At 57.9% G+C, this 26,295-nt stretch overlaps 1 protein-coding gene across 7 annotated transcripts in view; it reads left to right on the top strand.

Moving 5' to 3' along the window:
- Nucleotides 1-23,932, top strand: part of TNRC18 (trinucleotide repeat containing 18) — an 88,659-nt gene extending 64,727 nt beyond the window's left edge. For all 7 annotated transcript variants that reach the window (XM_045047425.1, XM_045047424.1, XM_045047423.1 and 4 more), the window contains 12 exons: nucleotides 6,295-6,725; nucleotides 10,917-11,072; nucleotides 11,603-11,744; nucleotides 13,549-13,666; nucleotides 14,118-14,193; nucleotides 14,284-14,392; nucleotides 16,755-16,871; nucleotides 17,567-17,731; nucleotides 18,209-19,539; nucleotides 22,818-23,054; nucleotides 23,193-23,267; nucleotides 23,577-23,932. In XM_045047425.1, the coding sequence (XP_044903360.1) occupies nucleotides 6,295-6,725; nucleotides 10,917-11,072; nucleotides 11,603-11,744; nucleotides 13,549-13,666; nucleotides 14,118-14,193; nucleotides 14,284-14,392; nucleotides 16,755-16,871; nucleotides 17,567-17,731; nucleotides 18,209-19,539; nucleotides 22,818-23,054; nucleotides 23,193-23,267; nucleotides 23,577-23,783 (3,164 nt within the window). In that variant the 3' untranslated portion in view covers nucleotides 23,784-23,932. The remainder of the gene's footprint in view (nucleotides 1-6,294; nucleotides 6,726-10,916; nucleotides 11,073-11,602; nucleotides 11,745-13,548; nucleotides 13,667-14,117; nucleotides 14,194-14,283; nucleotides 14,393-16,754; nucleotides 16,872-17,566; nucleotides 17,732-18,208; nucleotides 19,540-22,817; nucleotides 23,055-23,192; nucleotides 23,268-23,576) is intronic.
- The last annotated feature ends 2,363 nt before the right edge of the window (nucleotides 23,933-26,295 follow it).

Genomic DNA, 26,295 nt, shown 5'->3' with positions numbered 1-26,295 from the left:
GGATTTTGGACATTCTAATAGGTGTGTAGTGGTGTTTTGTTGTTTTAATTTGCATTCCTAGTGACATGAGGCGGAACATCTTTTCGAATGCTTCTTTGCCATCTCTGTATCTTTGGTGACATGTCTATTCCAATTTTTGACCCATTTTTTCAATCGGGGTCTTTTCTTAATGTTGAATTTTAAGAGTTCTTTATCTGTTTTGGAGAACGGACTTTTACCCGGTGTGTCTTTGGCAGATATTTTCTCCTAGCCTCTGGCTTGTCTTTTCATTCTCTTTATGGTGTCTTTCACAAACCAGAAATTTCTACTTTTAGGGAAGCCCAGCTTTCGTGGATTGTCCTTTGGGTGTCGCGTCTGAAAACTCACTGCCAAACCCAGGGTCATCTGGATTTCTCTTACCTTTTGTTTTAGGGGCTTTTGAGTTTTGCATTTTACATTTAGTCCTGTGATCCATTTTGGGTTAATTTTTGTAAAGATGTTAGTTCTGTGTCGAGGTTCACTTTTTTGCGTGTGGATCTCCAGTGGTTCCCATACCATTTGTTGAAAGAACATCTCCTTTCTCCATTGTATTGCCTTTACTCCGTGTCAAAGATTAGGTGATTAAATTTATGGGAGTCTGTTTTGGGGTTCTATTCTGTGCCATTGATCTGTTTGTTCTTTTGTCAGTATCTCGTTGGATTACTGTGGCTTTATTTATTTATTTTTTTTAATTTTTTTTTTAACGTTTATTTATTTTTGGGACAGAGAGAGACAGAGCATGAACGGGGGAGGGGCAGAGAGAGAGGGAGACACAGAATCGGAAACAGGCTCCAGGCTCCGAGCCATCAGCCCAGAGCCTGACGCGGGGCTCGAACTCATGGACCGCGAGATCGTGACCTGGCTGAAGTCAGACGCTTAACCGACTGCGCCACCCAGGCGCCCCAGGATTACTGTGGCTTTATACTAGGTCTCGCAGTCATGTACTGTCAGTCTTCATACTTTGTCCTTCTTCCATATTGAGTTGGTCATTCTGGGTTTCTTGCCTCTCCATATAGACTTTGGCATTAGTATGTTGATGTCCACTTCTGGGGGGGATTGTATCGAATCTATAGATCAAAATGGGAAGAACTGGCATCTTGACAATATCAAGTCTTCCTATCCATGAACACGGAAAGTCTTCTTTGATTTCTTTCATAAGAGTTTTGTAGTTTGCATCCCATAGCTCTTGTACATCTTTTGTTAGATTTAACCTAGGTATTTCATTTTGGGGAGTGCTAATGTAGACAGTATTGTGTTTTAAATTTCAGGTTCCACTTGTTCTTTGCTAGCATGTAGGAAAGTGATGGACTTTGGTATGTGAAGGTTGTAAAATGCAGCCTTGCTATGATTGCTTATTAATTCCAGGAGATTTTTTGGGTTTATTCTTTCAGATTTTCTACATAGATACTCACTCATGGCATCTGTGAACAAAGATAGTTCTATTTCTTCTTTGCCAATCAATATACCTTTTTTTTTTTTTTTTTATTGCATTAACGAGGACTTCTATGATCTTGAAAAGGAGTGGTGAGAGGGGACAACCTTGCCTTGTTCCTGATCGTAGTGGAAAAGCCTCTATAGTTTCTTACCCGTAAATATGATGCTAGCTGTAAGGTTTTTGTAGATGTTGAGGAAGTTCTCTGTGCTTACTTTACTGAGAGTTTTTATGATGACTGCATGTTGAATTTTGTCGCGTGCTTTTCTCGCATCTGTTAATATCATGAGACTTTTCTTTAGCCTGTGGATGTGATGGACTCCATTAATTGTTTTTGATTTCTGAACGTTGAACAAGCCCTGCATACCTGGGATACATCTCACTTGATGGTGGCGTATAATTTTTTTCATACATTGCTGGATTTGATTTGCTAATATTTTGTTGATATTTCGCATTTACGTTTATGGGAGATATTGATGTGTAGTTTTCTTTGTCTGGCTTTGGTATTAGGATAATTCTGGCCTCGTGGAATGAGTTAGGAAGTATTCCTTCTGCCTCTGTCCTCTGGAAGAGATGGTAGAGAATTGGTATAATTTCTTCCTTAAATGTTAAGTTGAATTCAACAGTGACCACATTCGGGCTTGGCATTTCCTGTTTTAGAAGGTCATTAACTGTTGATCCAACTCCTTTAATAGATAAAGACCCTTCATAAAGACCTGTTTCTTCTTATGTGACTTCAAACCTTTTTATGTCTATATAATACTCCATTTTATGAGTATACCACATTTTGTTTATCTACTCTTTTGTTTTTGTTTCTGTTTGGGGGCTATCGTGAATAATGCAGCTCTGAATATTTATGTACACGTTTTTGTGTGGACATGTTTTCAGTTCTGGCTGCATTGTTTTTCAATGTTTATTCATTTCTGAGAGGGGGGGAGAGGGAGGGTCAGAGAGAGAGGGGACACAGAACCCGAAGCAGGCTCCAGGCTCCGAGGTGTCAGCACAGAGCCCGCCCTGGGGCTCGAACTCACACACCGTGAGATCATGACCCGAGCTGAAGTCGGATGCGTAACCAACTGAGCCACCCAGGCGCCCCTGTTCTGGCTACAAATCTAAGGGTAAAATCACTGGGTTATTTGGTAACTTAACGTTTAACCTTTTGAGGACCTGCCAAACCGTTTTCGAAAGTGGTCTCACCATTTTATATTCCCACCAACAGCCTGTGGGAGTTCCAGTTTCTTCACATCCCCCTTCTTGTCGTTACGTTGTTTTGTGGTTTTGATATGTATTTCTCCCGATGATGGTGAGCAGCCTTTCATGTTGCTCGGCCGTCTGTATGTCTGGAGAGGTGCCTATTTAAATCCCTATTTCTTAATTGGGTTGTCATTTTGTTGTTACGAGCTCTTTGTACATTCTGCCTGTAACTCTGACTGTGCTTCGCGAGTGTTTTCTCCCATTCTGTAAGTTGTCTGTTTATTCTCTTGGGTTGTTTGAAATAACGGTTTCCAATTTACATGAAGTCCAGAGAGATCACTTGCACTTCGGGCGTTTATGCAAACAAGTATTGCCTAACCCAAGGTCACAGAGATTTAGTCCTGTTTTCACTGAAGAGTTTTATGGTTTGTGACTTACAGTTAGGTCTGTGATCCATTTTGAGTTGATTTTTTGTGTATGGAGTGATGGAGGGGCCTTTGCACGTGAAGATCCATTTGACCCAGTATCCTATGTGTTGAGAAGTCCGTTCTTTTCCCATTGCACACTCTTGGTGCCCTTGTGAAAGATCAGCGGAACCTAAATATGAAGGATTATTTCTGGACCCTCAGTTCTAGTCCATTGATCTCTATGTCTGTTCTTAGCCCAGTAGCATCCTGTCTTCATTACTGGAGGAATTATTGTAGGAAGCTTTGAAATTGGGAAGTAGGAGTCCTCCATATTTGTTCTCCTTTTTCAGGATTGCCTTGGTGCCTCAGAGTCGTTTGCATTCCATAGGGATTTGGGGATTAGCTTGTGAATTGCTGCAAAAAAGCCACCTGGGATTCTGATTAGGAATGGTGCTAAATCGGGGAGTGTTGGCATCTTGACAATGGAAGTTTTTTAATCCAGGAACATGGGATGTCTTTCCACTTGTGTCTTTAATTTTTGTCAACAACATTTCATAATTTTCACTGTACAACTCTAGGACTCCTTTTGTTAAACTTAGTTTTAAGTATTTGTTTTTCTGATGCTATTGTAAATGGATTCTTTTCATTTTTGGAGTGTTCACTGCCAGTGTATAGAAATGCAAGTGGTTTTTGTATATTGATTTTGTATCCTGTGACCTCGCTGAACTCATTTGTTCGTTCTAATAGGGTTTTAGTAGATTCCTTAGTGTTTTCTATAATACAAGATCATGTCATCTGCAAATAGAGCGGCGGATGGGTATACCTTTTCTTTCTTTTTGTAGCCTAATTGCCTTGGCTACAATATTCTGGACAATGTTGAACGGAAGTGGCGAGAACGGGGATCTTTGTCTTCTGATCACAGGGGTTGATAATATTCATTCTGCCACCATTAGGTATGATGTTACTGGTGGCTTTTTTATGGCTGTCTTTGTCAGGTGGAAGGAATTTCCTCCTTTTCCCAGTTGGAGTGATTTTATCACGAAAGGGTGTTAGGTTTGGTCAGTTACTTCTTCTGCGTCTATGGAGGTATTCCTGTGGTTTTTGTCCTTTATTACGGTATATTACACTGATTTTTTGAAAATATTTATTTTTGAGAGAGCGAGAGGGTGAGTGAGCAGGGGAGGGGACAGAGGGATAGAGGGAGAGACAGATTCCCAAGCAGGCTTCACACTGTCAGCACAGAGCTGGTCACGGGGCTTGAACCTGTGAACCGTGAGAGCATGACGTGAGCCGTAACCAAGCGTCAAATGCTCAACTGACTGAGCCACCCAGGCACCCTCACGTTAATTTTCTTACACGTCGAACCAACCTTGTATTCTGGAATAAATCCCCCTTGGTCATAGTGTATAATCTTTTTTTACCTATTTCTGGATTATGCTCATGTATGTTTGTGAATTGTTGTATCTTCCTAGTGAGTTGGCCATTTATTATGTAAATATATCCTTTGTTTCTAGTAACAAGTTTTGTCTTAAGGAAGGTCAGTTTTGTCTGATGTTTATATTTATGCTTATTCAGCTCTTTTTGGTTAGTGTTTGGATGGGTTATCTTTTCCATCCTTTGACTTGCAATCTCTTTGGGTCTCACCCTTCTGTTTTATTTTTTTTGTGCTTTTTGTTGTCTGTTCCTCCTTTGTTACCGTATTTCTTGGGGGCGGAGGCAGGAGCACAGGACACTGGGTGGGCATCACAGACACGGACTCTGCTCCCTGCCGTGGCCCTGTGGGCGGTGAGGGCTCGGCACGTCCTCCCCTCTCTCTGGGCTTCCTGCGTGTCACCACTCGAGGACAGGCCTGTCCCCTCACAGAGCCCGTTTCCTGTGTCCCAGGCACCATTCATGCTGCCCCACTGGCTTCATAAGTATTTGTCCCCCGGGCCGACCTTACTCCACACTTGCAAGTGTCCGCTGCCCGTCGCTGCTCTGTCCGTTCTCTGGCCCTGCTCCCTACGCGGCTCACCTGCAGCGTTTCGCTGCCTGGGGGTTTCCTTCCGGCTTTCTGCAGGGGGCTGTTATCAGGTGGGTCAAACCCGGCAGCAGAACCCCAGCCTTTTATGGCCTGCACCCTGATCAGCCATGAGAGCCCCCAGCTGCCTCCCTGTGCGGTGGGAAGTCCGTTAACAAAAGCTTAATTAATGGGATCATTAAGCTTTGCAAGTGGGTCCCTCCCAGGGAGTGTGCCCCCTCCCAGCCTGGCTGCATCTGTTGGGCGATGGGACCCGGCCTCCTCGAGGAGGCCTTGTGGGCAGGCTGTCGGCTTCCCAGGGGTCATCAGGCCTGCAGTAGTAAAACTGGGGATCTGCTTCCGGGGCACAGGGCGGGACCGGATAGACAGACATGGATGGGAGCCCCCTCCGGTGGGGTGTGTGCCTGCGGTGATGGAGGTGTGGACAGAGGATCTTCCCGGGTGCTCAGTGTGTCTTCTCCGCTAGGAGGCCGTGGATTTCCAGGTCGAGGTCAGGGGAGAAATGGTGCCCCAGGTAGAGGGACCAGCAGCAGCAAAGGCCCGGAGGTTGGAAGGGACAGAGCACAGCAGGGTGTTGGGGAGAGGGTCTGTGTTCAGGGAGCCCAGGGGCTCGAGGGTTGGGATCAAGGCTGGCCTCGTGTCTGCCGGAAGGGAGAGCCTCGGCTGACAGGAGGCAGCTGGGCCCCAGGGCTTTGAGTTTGGTGAGGGCTGCCCTCTAGAAGAGGAGCGGGTGCCAGGGACCTTCCAGCTCTTGAGAAGAGGCACCAGGAAGTAGAGGAGAGGCCCCACCCGGCTTGGGGATTTCACACGGGCTTTCCGCATGCCTCCCGTGGACCTGCTGCCCCTGCGGGGCCTCGGGCCCTCCCCAGCCTGCCCTGGCTTCTGGGATTCCCACCGGGCATGGAGGAGGCAGTGGGGAAGCTCATGGGGGCCCCGGGCAGGGATTGTCACATTCCCAGGGAGTTGAGTCTGGGCAGCCGAGGGGGGTTTGGGACAGCAGCAGGGCCAGCAGGACCTGCCACTCACAGGTGTGTGGCAGGTGAGTCTTCCTCCTCTGGGCCCCTGTTCCTCTCCTGGATACAAGAAGCCTCCCGTGGGCAGCGAGGTGCCCTGGAGGAAGGGTGGGACGGTGGCCTTCTGCTGGTGGCCAGGGCATCTGGGTGGGTGGGAAGCAAGGGTCCCAGGAGCCCCCGTCCACAGCCCCTGCCCTTGTCCGCATCCAGGCACGGAGTTTGAGTACACGGACTCGGAGAGTGAGGTCAAGGTGCGGAAGCGGTCGCCTGCCGGGCTGCTGCGGCCCAAGAAGGGACTGGGGGAGCCGGGCCCCTCCCTGGCCGCGCCCGCACCCAGCGCCCGGGGCCCCGGCCCCGCTGGCCCCGACAAGGCCAAGCTGGCGGCAGAGAAAGGGCGCAAGGCCCGCAGGCTACGGGGCGCCAAGGAGCCTGGCTTCGAGGCGGGGCCCGAGGCCAGCGATGACGACCTGTGGACAAGGCGGCGCAGCGAGCGCATCTTCCTGCATGACGCCTCGGCCGCGGCTCCGGCACCCAGCAGCGCAGCCCCCGCGGCCACCAAGCCCAGCCGCTGCAGCAAGGGTGGCCCGCTGAGCCCTCGGAAGGACGCCGGCCGCGCCAAGGACAGGAAGGACCCCAGAAAGGTAGGGCCCTCAGTGCGGGGGGGGGGGGGCGGTGGGAGCAGCGGGAGGGGGCCCCGAAGGCGGGCCTGACTCCTCCCAGCCACTGGCCCCTGGAGCCCTGCCGGCAGCGCGCGTTCAGACCCGGCCTCAGAGCAGCTCTTAGTTCCTGTCTCAGGCGCAGTCCTCACGCGCGAGTGAGGTGCAGGGACCTCTGAGTGCAGTTATCAAAACACTGGACACCTCCATTTGTTTCTTTTTTTTTTTAACGTTTATTTTTTGGGAGGACACAAGTGACAAGCAGGGGAGGGGCAGAGAGACAGGAACGGAGGATCTGAAGCTGGCTCTGCGCTTACAGGCTGACCTCAGCGAGCCTGATGCAGGGCTCGAACCCATGAACCTTGAGATCATGACCAAGCCAAAGTCGGCCACTCAACTGACTGAGCCAACCAGGCGCCCCTTAAATTTTTAAATGTTTATTTATTTTTGAGAGAGAGAGAGACAGAGTGGGAGCAGAGGAGGGGCAGGAGAGAAGGAGACACAGAATAGGAAACAAGCTCTGAGTCAGCACAGAGCCTGACGCAAGGCTCGAACTCACGAACCATGAGATCGTGACCTGAGCCAAAGCTGGACGCTCAACCGACCGAGCCACCCAGGCGCCCCTATTCAGTTTTGAGAGAGAGCGTGCGCACAGGTTGGGGAGGGGTAGAGAGAGGAGAAAGAATCCCAAGCAGGCTCCGTGCTATCAGCATGGACCCTGATACGGAGCTTAATCCCATGATCCATGAGATCATGACCTGAGCCTTAGTTGGATACTTAACCGACTGAGCCACCCAGGCGCCCCTAAAATGCTTGCTTTCTAAGAACCGTAGGACAGTCAGACCCTTCTTGCACTGGCTGCTAGGAAGCCACCCCCTTTGGTTGGTTGCATTCAGACCTCCCCATCCCCGTCCCCGATGGAGGACGATCTCTCAAATACCGGTGATGTTCTATGTAGGAAGTCGAGAAGAGGGATGAGGGTTGGCACTGATTTCCCGGTGACGGGGCTAGTGAGGAAGTGGCTGTCTTCCGGTGTCGTCCACGGTGATTGGCGCCCACCTGTCTGCCCACAGCTGAAGCCCTCTCAGGTTTCTCCGGGCCTCGGAGGGAAGGTGCTGGAATAGTATGTACAGCTCATGGTGATCACACCAGATGGTCTGAGGCAGGGCCCAGGCCAGGTCCCACCCCTTGAGCACCTCTGCTACTTCGACTGGTGAAGGACAACTCCTTTTCTCCACTCAGGACACTTCTGGCCCCGACTCCCCAGGCTTGTCACAGACCCCACAGGCAGAGGGCCCGGCCCCCACTCTGCGCGCCAGTTCCAAGTTCAGGGTGTCACCTGTGCTTCTGGCGGACACACCAGCTGTGTACTGGGGGTTCCCAGGACCCGCTTCTCAGGGTCTGTGACTCGCCAGGGGGCCTCCCAGAACCCCTGGGAGGCACTTCACTTAATATTACTGTTTACTAGAAAGGATACGGTTCAGCAACAGCTGGATAGAAGACATGCCCAGGGCAAGGGATGGGGCAAGGGTGTGGGCGTCCGTGCCCTTTCCCGGTGCGCCGCCTCTCCAGCACCGTCACCGACCTGGAAGCTCCCCAAACCCCGTCATTCAGGGTTTTATGGAGGCTTCATCACGTTGGCAGGATCGGTTATTAACTCCATCTCTGGACCCTCTCCCTGCCCCGGAGGATGGGGGGCATTGGAACTCAGAGTTCCTGGCTTCTCCTGGCTTGGTGTTTCTCGTGAGCCGCCCCCGTTTCGAGGCCAGCTAGGGACTTACCCACAGTCGCCTCATTAGGACAAAAGACTCTCCTGTGATCCAGGAAATTCCAAGGGGTTCAGGAGCTCTTTGTCAGGAACCAGGGGCAGAGACCAAGTAGGTATTTCTTACTGTGTCCCAACAGAGTGCTCACAAAACCCTGCGAGGTAGGTTACTCATGTTAACTGCACAGGTGGCCTTGTAACTTGCCCAAGGTCACGGCAGCTACTGAGCGTCCCAGCTAAGCTTTGAACACCCGCCCCGGGCCATGCTGCCCCCTGGGCCCTTTGCCAAGATATGGTACCTTCTGCTGGGGAGAAGATCGGGGGCTCACCCAATCCCAGCCTTCTGATGACACAGTAAGAGACTAGAACAGGAGAGACTAATTGTCAACAAAAGAAATCAGATGCCAGTGAAGTCACCACAGGAGCAACCACTGTTCATAGTGTTTTGAGACCCGCTTTTGTATCCCGCTTTTTTAGACTTGGATATTCTCACTTGCCATCAGCCTTATTTTACTTTTTTTTTTTAAATCAATATTTCTAAATGGCTGAATAACATCCCTCCATCTGCACCCACCCCTTGGTTTTCATTCTCTGCTGCCATCAACCATGCGGTGATTGGGTTGAGGATGGTATTTTCCTGCCGTAATGACCATGGCAGTGACCATGTCTGTTCTGGGTACAGACCTTGTTGGAGTTCTTTCCTTACTCGAATAATAATAATAAGGTTCCCAGAAAAGGGCTCTCTCATCAGTGGGAAAGAAAGAGGTCTCAGTGATACCTGATGATAACACTGCCTTGGAGATACAGAAAAGGAAGCAAATACAAGTCCACTCAGAGCTTTGCTTGCTGTCCTCTGCTGGCCCCATGTGCACAGCTGCGAAGGTAGAGGCCATCCAGTGAGCTGTCCGTTTTCAGCAGGTGTTTGTGGAGAAAGGTGGTTCCTTCGACCCCCTGGATGCCTTCGATTTCAGAAATGTGAACAGGATTAAGGCATGATGCATCAGAAACAAGAAAATATAATCGTATATGTATTTCCCTCTCCCAAATGGGGATCCAGACTGAATACCTCCTATCCCTGTAACACTGTCTGTTTTGACCCTTATAATGCTGTTTGCTGCGAATGTCACTTGTCTGATAGGAAGTTGTGACTTCCGCTGTGGTCTTGGTAACATTTGTCCAGTGTTTTTTTTTATATTTCTTAATTTCCCACATCCTCCAGTCCTTTGACTTGGTTGTTTTGTTTCAGGAATGTGTCTTTTAAAAAGCATAAAGTTACCTCTTGCCCCCTGCCGCCCACCTCCCCTGGGTCACGGAGATTATAGTCTGAGCTTCCTTCTGGCGCCAAGTATCCCCACTTTGTTGTCCTGGCCACGGCGCCCCCTGCCTCTTCCTGGAGGACTCTCAGACGCTGTAGCAAAAGCTTGTAACTGTATCTGTAGATGCCCCAGTGTTTCCCTGACAGGCCGCAGGACAGACAGGTTGTTTCCAGTGCTTTGCTCTGATCAACGAAGCCATGCCCGTGGGGTTGGACTGGTTTCGAGGCTGCGGACGAGGAGCGGCCCCTTCACCCCACCATGGGGGGCGGGGCTGAGTGCAGAGAATCCGCGGAGCCTCCACCCGGCCCTGTGGTGGGGGCAGGGAGCAGCGAGGCTGGGGTGGGCGTGGCTGAATGCGGACCCATACGCAGCGAGCGGCCCCTCGCCCCTTACCACCTGGGGGCGGGGCTTGGAGCTGGGGTGGGCGTGGCTGAGCTCAGAGTTACTCAGGCACGCCCCAAGTGACCCGCCGCAGCCGAAAGGGTCTTCGTCCTTCTTCCAGGAACGTGCCTGTGGGACCACCCGGCACCATCCTGGTTTTTTGTGGCTTCATTTGGAAGCGTGTTAAAATGGAGGCAGCCGATGCATCCATCACCGGGTTGTGGGAGGGCGGTTGAATGAATGGCGCCCCCTCCCACAGCTGCACATTGAGCAGCTGTTAAAAACAAAGCTAAGCAGTCTCTATATCAGACGTACTTGGGAGGGAAAGTTGCAAAGCAGGACATTTGGCAAATTCCCATTTGTGTTAAAAAAAAAAAATACCGTTTGCGCACAAATGTATCTTCATAGCCTGTGTATTTACTCCGTTGTATGTGCTTTTGGAAAGCTCCGGAAGGGTACACCACACAGCCACTAGTGACTCTAGTTAGCGCTGGGCACTTGACAGGATTCATTGGAGAGGAAGTTGCACCTATATGCACTTTGGTGATTTTTTTTTTTTTTTACAATAAGCAACATATAGTAATAATGAAGCAGTTAAAATGAAGAAAAGATGAAAAACAAACGTATTTGGGGGAGGGGAGGGAAGGGGTTTCGTTCCTTTCCCGGGATGGCGAGGACGGCCTGTGATGGCACCTCTGTTGCTTCCTCCCCCAGAAGAAGAAGGGGAAGGAGGCCAGTTCAGGAGGGGCGGCGCTGCCCCCGCCCCGTGTTCCCGCCCTGCCCCCAGAGGCCCGGGCGCCCCACACCAGCTCTCCGGCCACTGCCAAGAGGAGCAAGGCCAAGGCCAAAGGGAAGGAGGTGAAAAAGGAGGTGAGGCTCGCGGTGCCCCAGGAGCCAGGTCCTCATAGGTCCCTCCCAGATGGGGCATGCTGGGCGTGCCCACCCCCCACACCACCTTGTCCCCAGCAGGCTGGTTTTTTTTTAATGTTTATTTTTGAGAGAGAGAAACAGAGCATGAGAGGGGGAGGGGCAGAGAGAGGGGAGACCATCTGAAGCAGGCTCCAGGCTCTGAGCTGTGAGCACAGAGCCCCATGCGGGATTAGAAACCACAAGCCATGATCATGACCTAAGGCGAAGTTGGACATGCAAGTGACTGAGACCCCAGGCTCCGCCCCCCCCCCCCCATGTGTGTCCGGAAGTGCTGTCTCAGCCCACGCAGGCAGGCCCTGGCCACTCGGGTTGCTTGCCGATTTCACGGACACCACCCCCTCGGCCCCACCACTCACGTGGCAGATGCCCCTGCGGCCTGACAGAGACTCCGGGGTTTCCAGGGAGGGTCCTAAGCAGCGGGACTTGCACGGCGTGCCCCGAGCCGTGGGTCTGCTGTGCTCTGTCCCCAGAACCGGGGGAAGGGGGGAGCCGTGAGCAAGCTGATGGAGAGCATGGCTGCAGAGGAGGACTTTGAGCCCAATCAGGACTCGAGCTTCTCTGAGGATGAGCACCTGCCACGTGGTGGGGCTGCGGAGCGGCCACTGACTCCAGGTAAGTGCCCTCGATGCCCTGTCGGCTCAGGCCCAGAGCGTGGGGGTGGGGGTGGGGGTGGCTGGAGGTCCCCCTGGGGAAGCAGTGGGCAGGGGCTGAGCTACCCCAGGGAGTGGGCATGTGCAGGGGCCCTGAGGTTGGGTGGGGGCATGGTGTCTGTGGTAAACCCAGAGAGGCCGGCTTGGCTCTGGTTTAGTAAGCTGGGTGGGGGAGGAGGGAGAGGCAGACGGCCCCATCTCTGGGCCGTGGTCACAGTTTGCCCTAATGAAAATAAGAAGCTGTCCGCGGCTGGAAGTAGATGAGGACAGTCGGACTGGTTTGGGAAAGTGCTGACTGCTTTATATAGAATGACTTGGGGGTGGCCCTGAGGGGGACAGGAGTCCAGGTAGGGAGGCCCTTGCGGGGATCCGGTGAGCGATGGTGGCAGGGGCAGCACGGAGGGATATGGGGTGGGTTTGAGCACGTCGCGAGAGGGAGAGGGGCTGTGTGAGCAGACCAGAACGAGTGAGTGTGGGTGGTGGTGGGGTGGGCGTGTAGGGGGAGCAGGGAGAGATCACATGCCACACTTTGCTGGCTGGAGTCTGGGGTGCCTGGAGAACATCCGGGTAAATGACATATACTTGGCACCTGGACCCAGGGGTGTGGAGCTCTGAGGAGAGACTGAGGATGTGAATTGGGTAGGGCGGGTGTGGAACAAGAGGATGTGCAGGGCTGGGGAACTTAATCACCTGATTGGGAGTGTATCAGTCAGCTGTTGCCGTGTAACAAAGAGTTACCCAGTGGTAGCTGGTAGTAGGTATCCATTATGGGTCTCAGTGGTCTGTAAGGCAGCCGGGCTGACCTCGCCTGGGCTTGTTGCCACAACAGCAGGACAGCTGGAGGTCCACAGACGCAGGGTCAGCTCCACTCCGGGGCCGTTCACCCCCTGGGCCTGTGGGTGAGCCGGGGCGTGCTCTTCCTGGGGCCGTACTGCCAGAGGCTCACGAGGGCAAGTGGGAGCTGACCAGACCTCTGGAGGCCCAGATTCAGAATCAGTATTTGATCACTCCCACCCTTGTGCCATTGGCCGGAGGAAGTCTCACGGCCATACTCAGCGACAAGGGGTGGGTGTCCACTCTGCCCATGGTGAGGCTGTGGCAGGGGTGTGCGTGCAGGCAGGAATGAAGAAACAAGCGGGCCGGCCAGCGAGCCGTGTGGGTCATGACAAGGTGGGGCCGGATTCAAGGTCTCACAAGGCAGGAGGAGGGAGCCCTGGAATCCAGAGCAGTGTGGTCAGTGTGGAAAAGGAAAATGGGGAACATCTGGTGTGGGGGTTCCAGAGGGGGTGGCCTCTAAGCCGGGGGGGGGGGGGGGGGGAAGAGGCAGCTTTCAGCTGAGGACAGGTGAGGAACGTGGAAAGCCTGGCCTGGAAGTTTGGCCAAGGCGGGGATTGGTTTCCACCACGACACATAGCATTCCAGGAAGAGAAAACACCAGTGGAAAGTCCTGGAGGTCTGGTGGGAGAGGCAGCGGTGGACGGGCTGACGACCTGGGGCCTCACGCCCAGGCCCCAAGGGTGGTGGTCTTTGGGTGGAGGAAGGGTGGCTTGTGTAGGTGATCACACTTGGTTCACACCTGCCCGGGATCTCTGCAGGGGCCTGGGCCAGGAGGGGAGGGGCTGCGCACGGGCCCCCCCCACATGTCCCTGCAGGGGGGCATCCCTGCCACCCGGCAGGCCTGGGGGAAGGGAGGCACTAGGCGCGGAAGGAGGGTCTCTCGGCTGCCCCCTGGCTCCAGCCCTGCCTCCCTGCGTGTCCCCCTGCAGCCCCGCGCTCCTGCGTCATCGACAAGGACGAGCTGAAAGACGGCTTACGTGTGCTTATCCCCATGGATGATAAGCTGCTGTATGCCGGGCACGTGCAGACGGTGCACTCACCAGACATGTGAGTGGGGGCCTGGGCGGGGGGCGGCACCGGCCTCAGAGCCTGCGGACCCTCCCCCAGTCCAGGGTCCAGGGGGCCTTGCTGGGCCTCTATGGGCGGGTTGCTTTGCTTCTCTGAGCTGCGACTGCTTCTCCCTAGAACCAGGTGAACGGTGCCCGGGAGGGCGGTGCCCGCTGAGGGAGGCCCCAGTGGGCGTGGCCAGCCAGTCTGTGCTGGCCTCTCTTGGATCTGAACCCCCTAGCTGTACAGATGAGGAAACCGAGGCGCAGAAGGGGAGAGCCTCGCCCCAGGTTCAGACCGCACGCCAGCAGCTCCCCAGGCTCTGACGTGCCATCCGAGCGGTCTGGGAGGCAGAGCTGGCGCCGCTGGGGCCGGTGGTTGAGGTGCAGGGTTCCTCCGGGAGGGGCCGCCGTCTCCGTCACCTCACACCGCGCCTGCCGTGGCCTTGCAGATACCGTGTGGTGGTGGAGGGCGAGCGTGGGAACCGGCCCCACATCTACTGTCTGGAGCAGCTGCTGCAGGAGGCGGTGAGGGGGGCAGGGGAGGCGGGGCCGCCGGGCGGTTGGGGGCCGGGCTGTTCCCGGTCACCCCTGGCACTCAATCCTTCGCCCTCGCAGATCAACGACGTGAGGCCGGCCTCCACGCGCTTCTTGCCACAAGGGACCAGGATCGCGGCCTACTGGAGCCAGCAGTACCGCTGCCTCTACCCGGGCACCGTGGTCCGAGGTGAGGCATCCTCGGCACCCCCCCACCCCCACCCAGATCCTCCCCCTCATCCCCCCATTTCCTCGCGTGGCTTCCAGCAGGGCCGGCCCGGCCCTCGGTCCGCTCTCGGCTGCGCCGGCTTCACACCCAGCTCCTCGGGGACGGTGTCGCACCAGGTTAACAGATCCTGCCGTCGGGGGAATTGCTCTCATTTCCCATATGGGGACACGTAGAACGGGGCCCCCGAAACTGGCTCGGCTCACGTGGATTTCTTCGGCCGCTGTGAGTCTCGTCCTCGAGCCTGGGTCGCGTGCTCGTTCCCGACACCAGCAAGTGAGGTTGGCTTTCTGATTCCACTTGTGACCCGGGAGAGGAGACGGTGGCCACCCCGGGAAAACCGGGGTGTTGTTAGCCGAGTAAGAGATGGGAAGCAAGGCTGACATAAATAACAGGTGCCCCAGAAGCTGCAGGCGTTGGACAGAAACCACAGATCCTCACACGGCGCAAAACTGACGTTTCCAGGAGCTGAGCTCCGGATGTTCGTTCTTCAGACCAACAGCCAGATGGCAGATACAGCGTACCCGCTGTGGCCCGACATCCACACCCATCCAGGAGGTGGAACACGGATGCCGGGCAGGAAGTCTCCCCCGCCCCCCTGCCCCAGAGAGACCATGGCAGGGTCACTCTTGGTCCATCCCCTGGGGATCACTCAGAATTCCCTTTCTCCAGCTCCTGTGTTTCATCCGCGTCTTTCTCTTCCTTGTTCCGTTCCCTCGTTTCCGTGGAGAATCTTTCTGTAGCTTTCTGAGAGAGGATCCTAGGAGGTCAATCCCTCTAGTACACGCATGCTTGAGATGGCTTTATTTTGGCATGTTCTTAAAAGATAGTTGAGCTGGGGATAAAGTCAAGGTTGGAAATAATTTTCAAAGTCACCGTGCCTTCCATTTTTATCTGGCTGTCGACGTCTAAATTTGAGGTCATTGTTAAAACTACATCTTTGTAGGAGCCCTGCTTTCTCTCTGGAAACTTTGAGGGTGTTCTCATTATTCCTAGATCTGGAATTTCATGTGGGTTTGTGTGTGTCTGTCTTTGTGTATATCTGTTTTTGTGCATGTCTCTATGCACGGCTGTGTGTGTCTATGTGTGTGTGTGTGTGTGTGTGTGTGTGTGTGTGTGTGTGTCTGTGTATGTGTCTCTGAGTGTCTCTGTGTGTGTGTTGCTGGGCGTTTGGGGCCTGAGGGCTTTGTGAAGCAAATTTCCTTTGTTCTGGAAACTCCGTGTGTGGCTCTCCAGGAGCCACTCCCTGTCCCCTGCAGCACTCCCTGGGACCGCGTGCTGGCCTGTGGTGCCTGTTATCTTTATTCCTATCGTCTGTTTCTTCACCTTTTTGTTCAACCTCTCGGGAGATTTCCTCAACTAACCCCGACCTTCTGGCCCTTCCATCTACTGAAGTTTTGAAATTCCTGCTGTCGTGTAAGAAATTCCTAGACTTTTTTCTTATTCTCTGCATGTTTTTCTTCCCCCCCAACTTTTTGTGTCCCGTCTTCTTGTTTTTATCTGATTTTGTTTCTTACCACATTTGCTGGTATCCGTGTTCTCTTTTCATAAACTTCGCGGAGAAAGGACTGTTTCCACGTTTGGGTTTCTGCAGCTCCCTTTTCTCCTGACTTGCCCTTGCCATCTCTTCGGGGGTTCTGTGCTCTTCAGCCCCCTGACCTCTCTGGTCCGTGTCTGTCTCGTTGAGAGGCTGGCCTCTCGGGTCAGGTGGTCTGTACTAAGCAGATGGGAAGGCCTGTGCATCGACAGGCACGTTTTGTGGCGACCCCTGGTCCCCATTACCCATGGCTTCCTGCCACCGGCCGGCAGACAGTCCTTGGGGTTTGGGGACCCACCTAACTCTCCTGTGCCCCAGGCGTAAACCCTCAGCCTGTCCGGTGTTGGGGTCCCCTGACCCCTGCCTACAGAGGCGCTTGGGCCCGAGCCTGGCAGGGCTCCCTTGTGAAGCAGGCCCCCTCCCAGGCCCCCAGCAGCAGGGGAAGCCCTTCACCGTGCAGGTGGTGGTCTGGGAAATGCCCCGCTCCCGCAGTCGGCCACTGACCCACCAGGTCCGGCCTGCAGGCTTCCCGCCCCTGCTCTTGCTTCCCTGTGCTCTCGGGAGGGTCTTGGGAGCGAGTCAGGACACACGCTCGGTGGAATGGCAGGTGCCAGTGCTCCTGCTGGACCACAAGACTCTAAGACTCACATTCTGTACCACTGGATACGTGCCGCTACACATCGCAGGCCCAGAGCTGCTCACCGGCTGGTTTCGGCTCCCCTTTTGCCCTTGTGGGCACCGGAGAGCGGGGATCCGCTGGCGTCCTTGACCCTGCCCCTCTGCCAACAGGCTTGCTAGGCCTCGAGGACGACGGGGACCTGATCACAGTGGAGTTCGATGACGGGGACACGGGGAGGATCCCCCTCTCCCACATCCGCCTTCTGCCTCCCGACTATAAGATCCAGTGTGAGTGGCGGTCCTGTTGCCCTGGCAGGGGTGACCCCCACGTCCACACCGGCTCCCCTGCGGGCCCAGCCCTGGGCTCTGGCCACCGTTCCGACCGTTTGCACCCGTGAAATGGAAATGGCAGGAGCCACGGGTGGGGCTCCCACAGTGGGCTTGGGGGAGGGGCTCCCGGGCTCCCCAGGTCTGCGTCCCCGAGCAGTCCAGGCCGTCGAGGCTGGTCAGGCACCGTTCCCGATGGTTCCAGGCTTCACGTGTCCACGAGAGCACGGAGTTCCTGGCTTCGTCCCGCGCATCCAGAGATCCCATTCCCCGTGACTGACCAATACGAAGCTCAGCGTCAGGAAGGGAAATGACTCTTCCTGGGGTCCTACATCTAGTTAGAGGCAGAGCCAGGACTTGGACCTCCGGGGGTCTGTGGTTTTGAGCATCCTCCAAGTGGGTTATAGAACCCACGAGAGTGGAACTTTGCTCACTCCCACCCAGTCCGTTCATTCGGGGACCCCTGTGGAGCTTTTTGTGCCTGCAGACCCCTGAGCTGCGTCCCTGCAGAGAGAGTTCCCCCTCTCCAGCTGCACAGCCCCTCCAGGCAGGCCGAGCGGATTCAGCCGCAGGGCCTTCCGGTCCCTGTCCCCCGATGCTCTGGTGGCTGGGAGAGCAGAGACCCAGGCCTGAGCCACCGTGTCCCTCTCCCGCAGGTGCGGAGCCGTCCCCGGCCCTCCTGGTGCCAAGTGCCAAGCGCCGCAGCCGGAAGACCAGCAAAGACACCGGGGACAGCAAAGACGGGGGCACGCCAGGGTCCGAGGAGCCGGGCACCAAGGCACGAGGGCGTGGGCGGAAACCCAGCGCCAAAGCCAAGAGTGGTACGTTAGCCCCAGCTCTGCCTCGGCCGAGGCACAGGGGCAGGTGCAGGCATGGGGGGGACTTGCTGCGGACGCGGGATGCCGTGGGGTCTGTGCGCAGAGACTGCGCCCCCCCCTCTGTGGGAACTCAGCTGCAGGGCCGCTCGGACCCTTTGATAGAGTGGGACACTGAGGCTCAGGGAGTCAGCGTTCATCTGCCTCGGGCAGAGCTAACTCCTGGGCAGCCGAGTTGTTCACGCCAGAATCCAGAGACAGGTGCTAAGAGCCGAGGCTGCCACGGACCGCTTGGGGGTCACCACACGTGGGATGACAGCGATGTGAGAGTCGCTCATCCTGGGCCCAGAGCAGGCAGCGTCCAGGCGCAGTACCTGGTCACCGCAGAGGAAGCAGCAGGGCCAGCGCAGAAACCAGGCTTTTGGGCTCGGGAAGCCCCTTGCAGCCCTGACCTCACGTAAGCTTGTTCCTTCTCTCTTCTAGACAGAGCCGCCGTCCTGGAAGAGGGGGGCCCGACAGAGGAGGTCCCCAGTACCCCGTTGGCCCTGGAGCCCATCAGCACCCCAGGCTCCAAGAAGAGCCCCCCAGAACCCGCGGACAAGCGAGCCAAAGCCCCCAAGGCTCGCCCGGCAGCCCCGCAGGCCAGCCCCGCCCCGTCCACCTTCACCAGCTGCCCGGCTCCTGAGCCCTTTGGGGAGCTGCCGGCCCCCGCTGCGGTCCTGGCCCCCACCCCCCTCGTCGCCATGCCCATCGCCATGCCCGCCACCCGCCCCAAGCCCAAGAAGGCCCGGGCCGCGGAAGAGGCGGCCGCCAAGGGCGCCCGGAGGCCCGGGGAGGAGGCCGAGCCGCTCGTCAAGCTGGACCACGAGGGTGTGACGTCGCCCAAAAGCAAGAAGGCCAAAGAGGCCCTGCTTCTACGGGATGACCCCGGAGCCGGGGGCTGGCAGGAGCCCAAGGGCCTCCTGGGCCTGGGCGGCTACCCACCGGCCACAGGCAGTGGCGAGCCCAAGGCCGCCCGGCCCAAGTCCGGGGACGGCGACCTGACCCAGGAGCCCGGGGCCGGGCTCGAGTTCGAGGACTCGGGTGAGCCCAAGAGCCCGGACAAGGGCCAGGCGGAGCAGGACGGGGCCGAGGAGTCGGAGAGCGGCGGTAGCAGCAGCGACAGTGGCAGCAGCAGCAGCAGCTCAGAGACCGAGGGGGAGGAGGAGGGCCAGGGCGGCGGCGGCGGCCGGAACTGTAGCGCCTCCAGCTCCAGGGCGTCCTCCTCCTCCTCGTCCTCCTCGTCCTCCTCCTCGTCCTCGTCCTCTTCCTCCTCGTCCTCCTCCTCGTCCTCGTCGTCCTCCTCCTCGTCCTCCTCCTCCTCCTCGTCCTCCTCCTCCTCCTCGTCCTCCTCCTCCTCCTCGTCTTCCTCATCCTCCTCGTCCTCGTCCTCCTCCTCCTCCACCACGGACGATTCTTCCTGCAGCTCAGACGACGAGGCGGCGCCTCCCGCCACGGCCGGCCCCTCGGCGCCGCCGGCCCTGCCCGGCAAGGCGCCCAAGCAGGCGGGCAAGGCTCGCTCCTCTGCCCCCTCTCCGGGCAAGAAGGCCCCGGCGCCCCCGCCCCAGGCGCCCCCGCCGCAGCCCGCGCAGCCTCTGCAGCCCAAGGCTCAGGCCGCGGCCAAGAGCCGACCCAAGAAGAGGGAGGGCGTCCACCTCCCCACCACCAAGGAGCTGGCCAAGCGGCAGCGCCTGCCGTCCGTGGAGAACCGGCCCAAGATCGCCGCCTTCCTGCCCGCGCGGCAGCTCTGGAAGTGGTTCGGCAAGCCCACCCAGGTAGCGGAGGGCGGAGGGTCCGGACGTGGTGTTCTCCGGCGGGCCGGCCCCCCCATGTGCCCCCCCTTTGGGCCCCCCACAGGGCGGGTTGGGGTGAGGCGGGGGACCCCGTCTCATACCCGGGTCCCCCGAGTCTCGGGGCGCCCGAGCACGCCCCCTCTGCCGGCTCCTCCGCAGAGCAGCGCTGCCCTCGGTCTCAGGCCCAGCGAGAGAACACGCGGGGACGGATGCCGTCCCCTCCAGCAGGCGCCCGGTCGCCCTGCAGGGGGTCTCAACCCCGTGGCCCCACAGCCTGTCTCGGTGGGGGTGTCGTGTGTAGCGGCACAAGGGCTCCAGGCCTCGGGCTGACCGTGTGGCGACCCCGGCAAGAGGCACTTGCTCCTCTCTGATGGCAGCGGAGGGCTGGGGCGGTCTCCCTGCCTGGCTGGCTCGGGTGTCCCCTCACCCACAAGCTAGCCAAAGGGAGAAGGTTCTGGTTGGGTCCCGTGGCCACCTCTGTAGACAGGACGGTTCTCCAAAAGGAGCCCTGCCAGCTCACCCGTGTGCACCCGCGGCCGCACACCACACACGTACCTGTGCACGCACACAGGCACTGTGAGGCTCCCGCGTGCAGGTGGGGAATAGCCCCGTGGTCACCTGTCCACCCCGTGCCCCTTGTCCACGGGTACGGCTCACAGGTTCGCCTGCGGTGCCTGTCTCCCTGGCCCAGAGCCCCTGAGGCCACATCTGAGGTGGGCTTGGCGTGATGCCCCCGGGTCTGTTCCCCCTCCAGAGCTGCTTCCCGCCAGGGCAGGTGTGGGGAATTGGGGGTCGACAGTGATGAGCTTGGCGGGGGGGGGGACGTCTGACCGTGCACCTCTCGGGACCTCGGGAAGCTGCTGGTGTATTCGTGTTGTGTTAGCTCCCTGGGTTCAACGAGGCCGGAAAAATTGGGGGGAGCTCTGAAGACCCCAGCTCGGGGGTTTCCATCTTCGTGTTTCTTGGGGCCCCCTGTGCCAGTGACACCAGGGGCAGTTAAGAGTCCCCCAGAGGGCTCCTCAGAATGGGGGTGCAGAGCAGGGCATCTGGAAGCAGTCGGCACCCACTCTCCTGAGGGCGTCCCTGCTTTTGAGGCACTAACTTGAACCTGGGGCAGACAGCCTGCGTCTCTGACGCTGCGGGGCATAGGTCGTCTGACGTTAAGCCCACCTGGATTGCTGGCCCCGGATGAGAGCTCCTCTCTCAGCAGGGCCACCGCCGGGTCGGCAGAACCTTCCCTGACTCTCCTGACCAGGCCCCCTGCAGCTCTGATCCCAGCAGGTGCTTTATTGGGATGTATTGAGGAGTGACAGCTTCTGAGCTGAAGGCGGCACATCCTTGCCGTCTCGCCTTCACCGTGACCGACTCGTTCCATATTTTAGCATCTGCCGCTTGCAGATTTACTAGTAATGCCGAGGTTCTTACTGCTGCAGCGGACGGAGCACAGGGCGGAGCTTAGTGGCCACTTGAGCAGAAAATTCCAGGCTCAGGTACAGCTGGAGCCCAGGGGTCTGAAGGGCCGTCTTCAGGCCTCCCTGTGGGTCCACAGTCCAGCCTTCCGTTTCCCCTTCCTGCCTTTGCGCCGGTCTCCTGCTCAGACAGCCCTTCCCTCCTGGCAGCAGGCAGCCTCAGTGGCTCCCGGCTCGGAAGTGGCACTAGAGAGGAAGTGTCTTTTTGCAGAGGGCTCAAGCGAAAGCTGATAGAACGCTCTTGGCTCGTGTGCCGAGCCCGCTTCTGAGCCAGTCATAATACCAGCGGGAGGGCGGGGCGTTCGGGGTGTCCACACCGAGTCCGGTGCTCACTGCAAGGGCGGGATCAGCCCCCCGGGGGGACCGCATGGGGTGAGGCGGCTCTGTGAGAAGGGAGTAGCCGGCGGGTGCCGGGCACGTCACGGCGGCCGAAGAGGAGTTGGTGTGGAAACCTTAGCCGTCCTCCTCACCTCAAATTTATTTTCAGCCTTGAGCTGAAAAGTGAAAAGCATTTGAGCGGTTCACAGGACGTAGCAGAAATCAGTGACAAGGACCTCAGAAAATCCATCACCACCAGGGATCCAATGAATTAAAAGTAGAAAAAGCGCCTGTTGGAGAAAGTTCGAAATTGGCACGTAGTTTTCTCCTGTTGGGGCAAACTGGCTTTGAGTCATCTGGCAGCCGATGCGAAAATGGCAAAGTGATTTTAGATCTTGGTTTGAAGAGAGGATGCGCCGGGTCACCAGAGGGCAGAGCTTTGCAGAGGCCTGGATCCTGGAGGTTTGGCCCTAGGGACAGTGACAGGCCCCAGAGCTGCCCGGGGCCCTGATGGGTTTGGGGTCCTGATGACAGGCAGGTCTCTTCCCTCCTCGGAACCCGCGTGTCTGTCCCCATGCTGGCCCAGGCCGGGGCACTGAGCAGGCTTCAGGAAATGTTTGTCGAGTGACTAAGAAAAGCCCGGCACGCGATGGGCCTGGCAGATGCGAGTCTGGCGCTGGCTCCTGCGGGCCCCGGACGGACTTCAGGGGCTTCCCCTGGGGTCTGGCACCGTCCCCGTGACGGCCCTCAGCCCACGTCCCCTACTCCGTCGCCCCTGGTTCAGACCACTTAGGTGGCCGACTCCCAGCCCCACGCTGCCTGTGGGGACGTAGAACGAGGCTATGCAGCAAGTGCCCTGTGGCCCCGGGGCCCGAATGGCGTGTGCCGGCTGTGGGGGGGTGGAGCCATGCCCTCTGTCCAGAGGCCAAGCTGCGAGCCCCTGGGCTTCCCTGTCCTGTCCCCCACCGGCACTGTCTGGAAACCGCCAGTCCACAGGGGGCTGCTGGGCCCAGGGCACGGCCACCGCGAGCCCCGTGGACCGCAGGTGCGGGTCTGCCAGGCGTGTGCCCGCACTACCCCAGGCCGGGGAGGTGCAGGTCCCGAAGTTTTTTTGTTTTTTTAATGCTTTTCTTTTTGAGGGAGGGGGCTGGCAGAGAGACAGTCACAGAATCCGAAGCAGGCTCCAGGTTCTGAGCTCTCAGCACAGAGCCCGATGCGGGGCTCGAACCCATTAATGGGGGGGGAGATCGTGACTTGAGCTTAACTGACTGAGCCACCCAGACGGTCCTGGAGGTTCCTCTTAGCTGAGGTCCTTGCTGTCGGTAAAGCCCCTCTTGGACACCCAGCACCGAGAGGGGAAGGGGTCCCCCCCAGTTAGAGCAAGCAAGGGGCCTCCTCCCTCCCACCCCACCCTCTGCAGAGCCCCAGGGTTTGGGGACCGGCCCGGGCCTCCCTGACACGCGTGTCCCACAGCGCCGCGGCATGAAGGGCAAGGCCCGCAAGCTGTTCTACAAGGCCATCGTGCGCGGCAAGGAAATGATCCGCATCGGGGACTGCGCTGTGTTCCTGTCGGCCGGCCGCCCCAACCTGCCCTACATCGGTCGCATCCAGAGCATGTGGGAGTCCTGGGGCAGCAACATGGTGGTCCGCGTCAAGTGGTTCTACCACCCCGAGGAGACCAGCCCGGGCAAGCGCCTCCACGAGGGCCAGGTGAGGCCGGGGCCGTGCGCGTCACGCTGGGGAGCAGTGGCCCCACCGGCCCCGAGGCTGAGGCCGGGGTGCTCGGCTCTGGGGCCTGGGGCCCGGGGTGCTCGGCTCACCGCCGCCCCGTGTCTGTCACACACACAGCACTGGGACCAGAAGTCCGGCCGCGGCCTCCCCGCGGCGCTGCGGGCCTCCAGCCAGAGGAAGGACTTCATGGAGGTAGGGGGTGTGGGCTGGAGGGCGGGCCGCCTCAAACCCTCTGCACGCAGCCCGGTGGGGGCTGGGCCTCCGACCCTGAACCCCATGTTTGCCGCGCTTGGTCTCCCCCGTCGCTTCTGGGCCCTAATCCTTCAGGGCTCCCTCTTGGTCTCGGAATCCCAGCCTCTGTCTCTCCGCCTCCCTGGGGGGGCGTCTTTCTCTGTCTCGGCCCTCTGTGCTTTCCCTGATCCTGTGGGTCCTGGATGGGGGGAGGGCGTCTTCCCTGTCTTCCCGGGCCACCTGCCCTGAGCCCGCCTGCCACGCCCGCAGCGCGCCCTGTACCAGTCCTCGCACGTGGACGAGAACGACGTGCAGACCGTGTCGCACAAGTGCCTGGTGGTGGGCCTGGAGCAGTACGAGCAGATGCTCAAGACCAAGAAGTACCAGGACAGCGAGGGCCTGTACTACCTCGCGGGCACTTACGAGCCCACCACCGGCATGATCTTCTCCACCGACGGCGTGCCTGTGCTCTGCTGAGCGCCCGCGCCCTGCCCGCTGCCTCGGGCCCCGAGGGCCGGCCCGTCGGGGGCCCCTCGCCATCACTGCCACGTCTCGGGGGCTGCGTGCATGCAAGTGTGCCCTGGGATGCCCTGGCGTGCGTGAGTGTGTACATGTGTGTGCCCGTATGCATGCACGTGTGTGCGCACATGTGCACACGTCTCCGGCCCCCTTCACGACCCCCTCGGTGCCCCCCAAGACGGGGTTCCTCTCAGCTATCAGGGTATGGCTCTGCCGGGCCCCCCTCAGGGGCTCCCCTCCAGCACCTTGTAAGCACTTGGCCAGGCCAGCCCCCTCCCCCCACCCCCAGGCGCCTTCGTCCGAGGCCCAGCGGGGATTCGGCGGGGAGGGGGTTTCCAGGGAACCGAACTGACATGCGTTCTGGGGTTCCCGCTGCTCGTGGGTCTGGCTCCTCGTGCCAGACCCCTCCCTCGGCACGGAGCCCACTCCGAGCCTCCCGCCGTGAGACGGGGGGCGGGGGGCTCGATGCCCGCCAGCCTCACAATCAGGCCAGGCCTGCTCTGAGCACCGGCCGGGGTTGGGGGGGGGGGCCTGGCCTCCGCCCACTCAGGACGGCCTGGACGGGGCGAGACAGCCAGGTGCCAGGCGGGGGGTGGGGGGGCTGCCCTGAGGGCCCCTCCTCCTGGTCCAGCCCCTCACACTACAGACAACCCCAATGGTGCTGACATCCTCGTCCCGGCCACACCCGGCCCTCCTGCCCAGGCCTCGGCCAGCCCAGAGGGCGGCGGTAGTGGGTCACCTGTACAGTTTTATTGTACCAAGAGACTCTCCTCGCCCCTGTATCATACGCCTTTAAATGGAGTCCACTTTTTAATTATATATATAAAGATAAATATATATAAATATATATAAATATAAACTTTTTAAAACTGTGAAAAAATAGCTATGAAATTATAAAAAAAAAAAGCAAACATTCTGACGTGCAGAATATTATTTTTTATTTCCTATTAGATTGTGTCTAGCACCCAGCTTCACGCCCCCCCCTTTGTCCCAAGCACACCCCACCTGCCCACCCCGCCCGGCCCAGGTGTACTGTACTCGCCCCCAGAACGGAGAAGCGGTTAGGGAGAGCAGAGGCCAAGGGAGGGAGGGAGGGAGGGAGGGGGCCGGCAGGGCGCAGTGACCCTGCTCCCGCGGTCGGCCCCGGCCCCGGAAAGCACTTACCAGCCCCCGCGCCTTCCAGGGGGACGGGAGGCCTCGTCCAGACAATCTTAAGGGAAGGAAAAGCCAGACTTCGGTTTTGTTTTTTGGGGGAATTATTGGTTTGGTTTTTTTTTAAGTTTCTTTTGGAATTTTGTTTGTTGGCGAATTCTGTGTGATCTTTTTCATAAAAAAAGGAAAAAAGAAAAAGCTATAATCGGAGAAATACCGTTGTCTGGAGTGGTTCATTTCAAGGGCCGTGGGGGTGGCGGTGCTGACCTTTCAGGGCCGCGAGCTGGGTGTCCCCCTGTACAACGGCCACTGGGCACATGGGGCTGTTTACATCCACGCTAACTGAAGGGAAATGAAAAGTTTCTTGGTTGCCCCGGCTGCATTTCCAGTGGTCAACAGCCAGAAGTGGCCAGTGGCTACCGCAGGGTGGCTGGGATACAGAACGTGTCCATCAGGGCGGAAAGTTCTCTAGGCCGGTGAGAGGCTAGAGGGCTTGCACCGCCTGTTTCTTCCTTAAAAATGCCAAGATGAGCACTCCCGGCCGCACCCCTACCTGAAGACCACAGAACGAGGACGACGCTGAGGGTCTGAGTGGCCCTGAGCAGGTGTGGAGACGCAGGCACGGCAGGGGCTGGGGGGAGGCTGGGCCCTGCTCCTGGTGCTGCTACCCACTCCTGCCCTGAGGTGAACTTTCAGCTTGACCCCACGGGTACCTGCCCAACCACCCACCAGAGGAAAGGTTCTGATGGTTCTCCTGCTTCAGAGAAACGGAGTCACACAACAGGAGGAACAGTGAACTGGCGCCACCTGGCGGTCCCTGTGGTATCGCCTGGGGTCTCGGCTCTCCCCACAGCTGCCCAGGACGCCCACCTGGTTCCCAGAGTGACGGCTGCCCACTGGGCCCAGCGGGTGGGTCCCGGAGGCTGCAGGGCTGGAGAACAGCCCCTCGGAAAGCCAGCTCCCCTGCCCCAACCCTCCTCCAAGGGACCTGCATCAAAGAGTGGACCAGCTCCGCTCCTTGGGGGAAACTAAGGCACCAAACGGTACAGGAAGTGGTTCACATCACACGGATCGGCTGCACGGCTAGGACTTCGGCCCAGAACACGCAGCCCCCAGGTCCCAGCTCTGAGTCCCTGCAGGCAGGGGGCAAGCTGCCCCCCCGCCCCTGCCATGCAAATGGGTGGGATGCCGCCTTTTTCCCTGACCTGACCACCAAGGCGTCAAAGCCCAAATGCTTCCGGGTCCCGTGCCGCCGTTCACCCCTACCAGGTGCATGGAGACCCGGCTACGAGACTGACCCACCCCCATCCATCCCCTA

The sequence above is a fragment of the Felis catus genome, chromosome E3 (genome assembly GCF_018350175.1).
Source record: "Felis catus isolate Fca126 chromosome E3, F.catus_Fca126_mat1.0, whole genome shotgun sequence".
Classification (NCBI taxonomy): Eukaryota; Metazoa; Chordata; class Mammalia; order Carnivora; family Felidae; genus Felis; species Felis catus.
The sequence above is the reverse complement of the archived record's forward strand: the minus strand, read 5'-3'. Positions and strand labels throughout refer to the sequence as shown.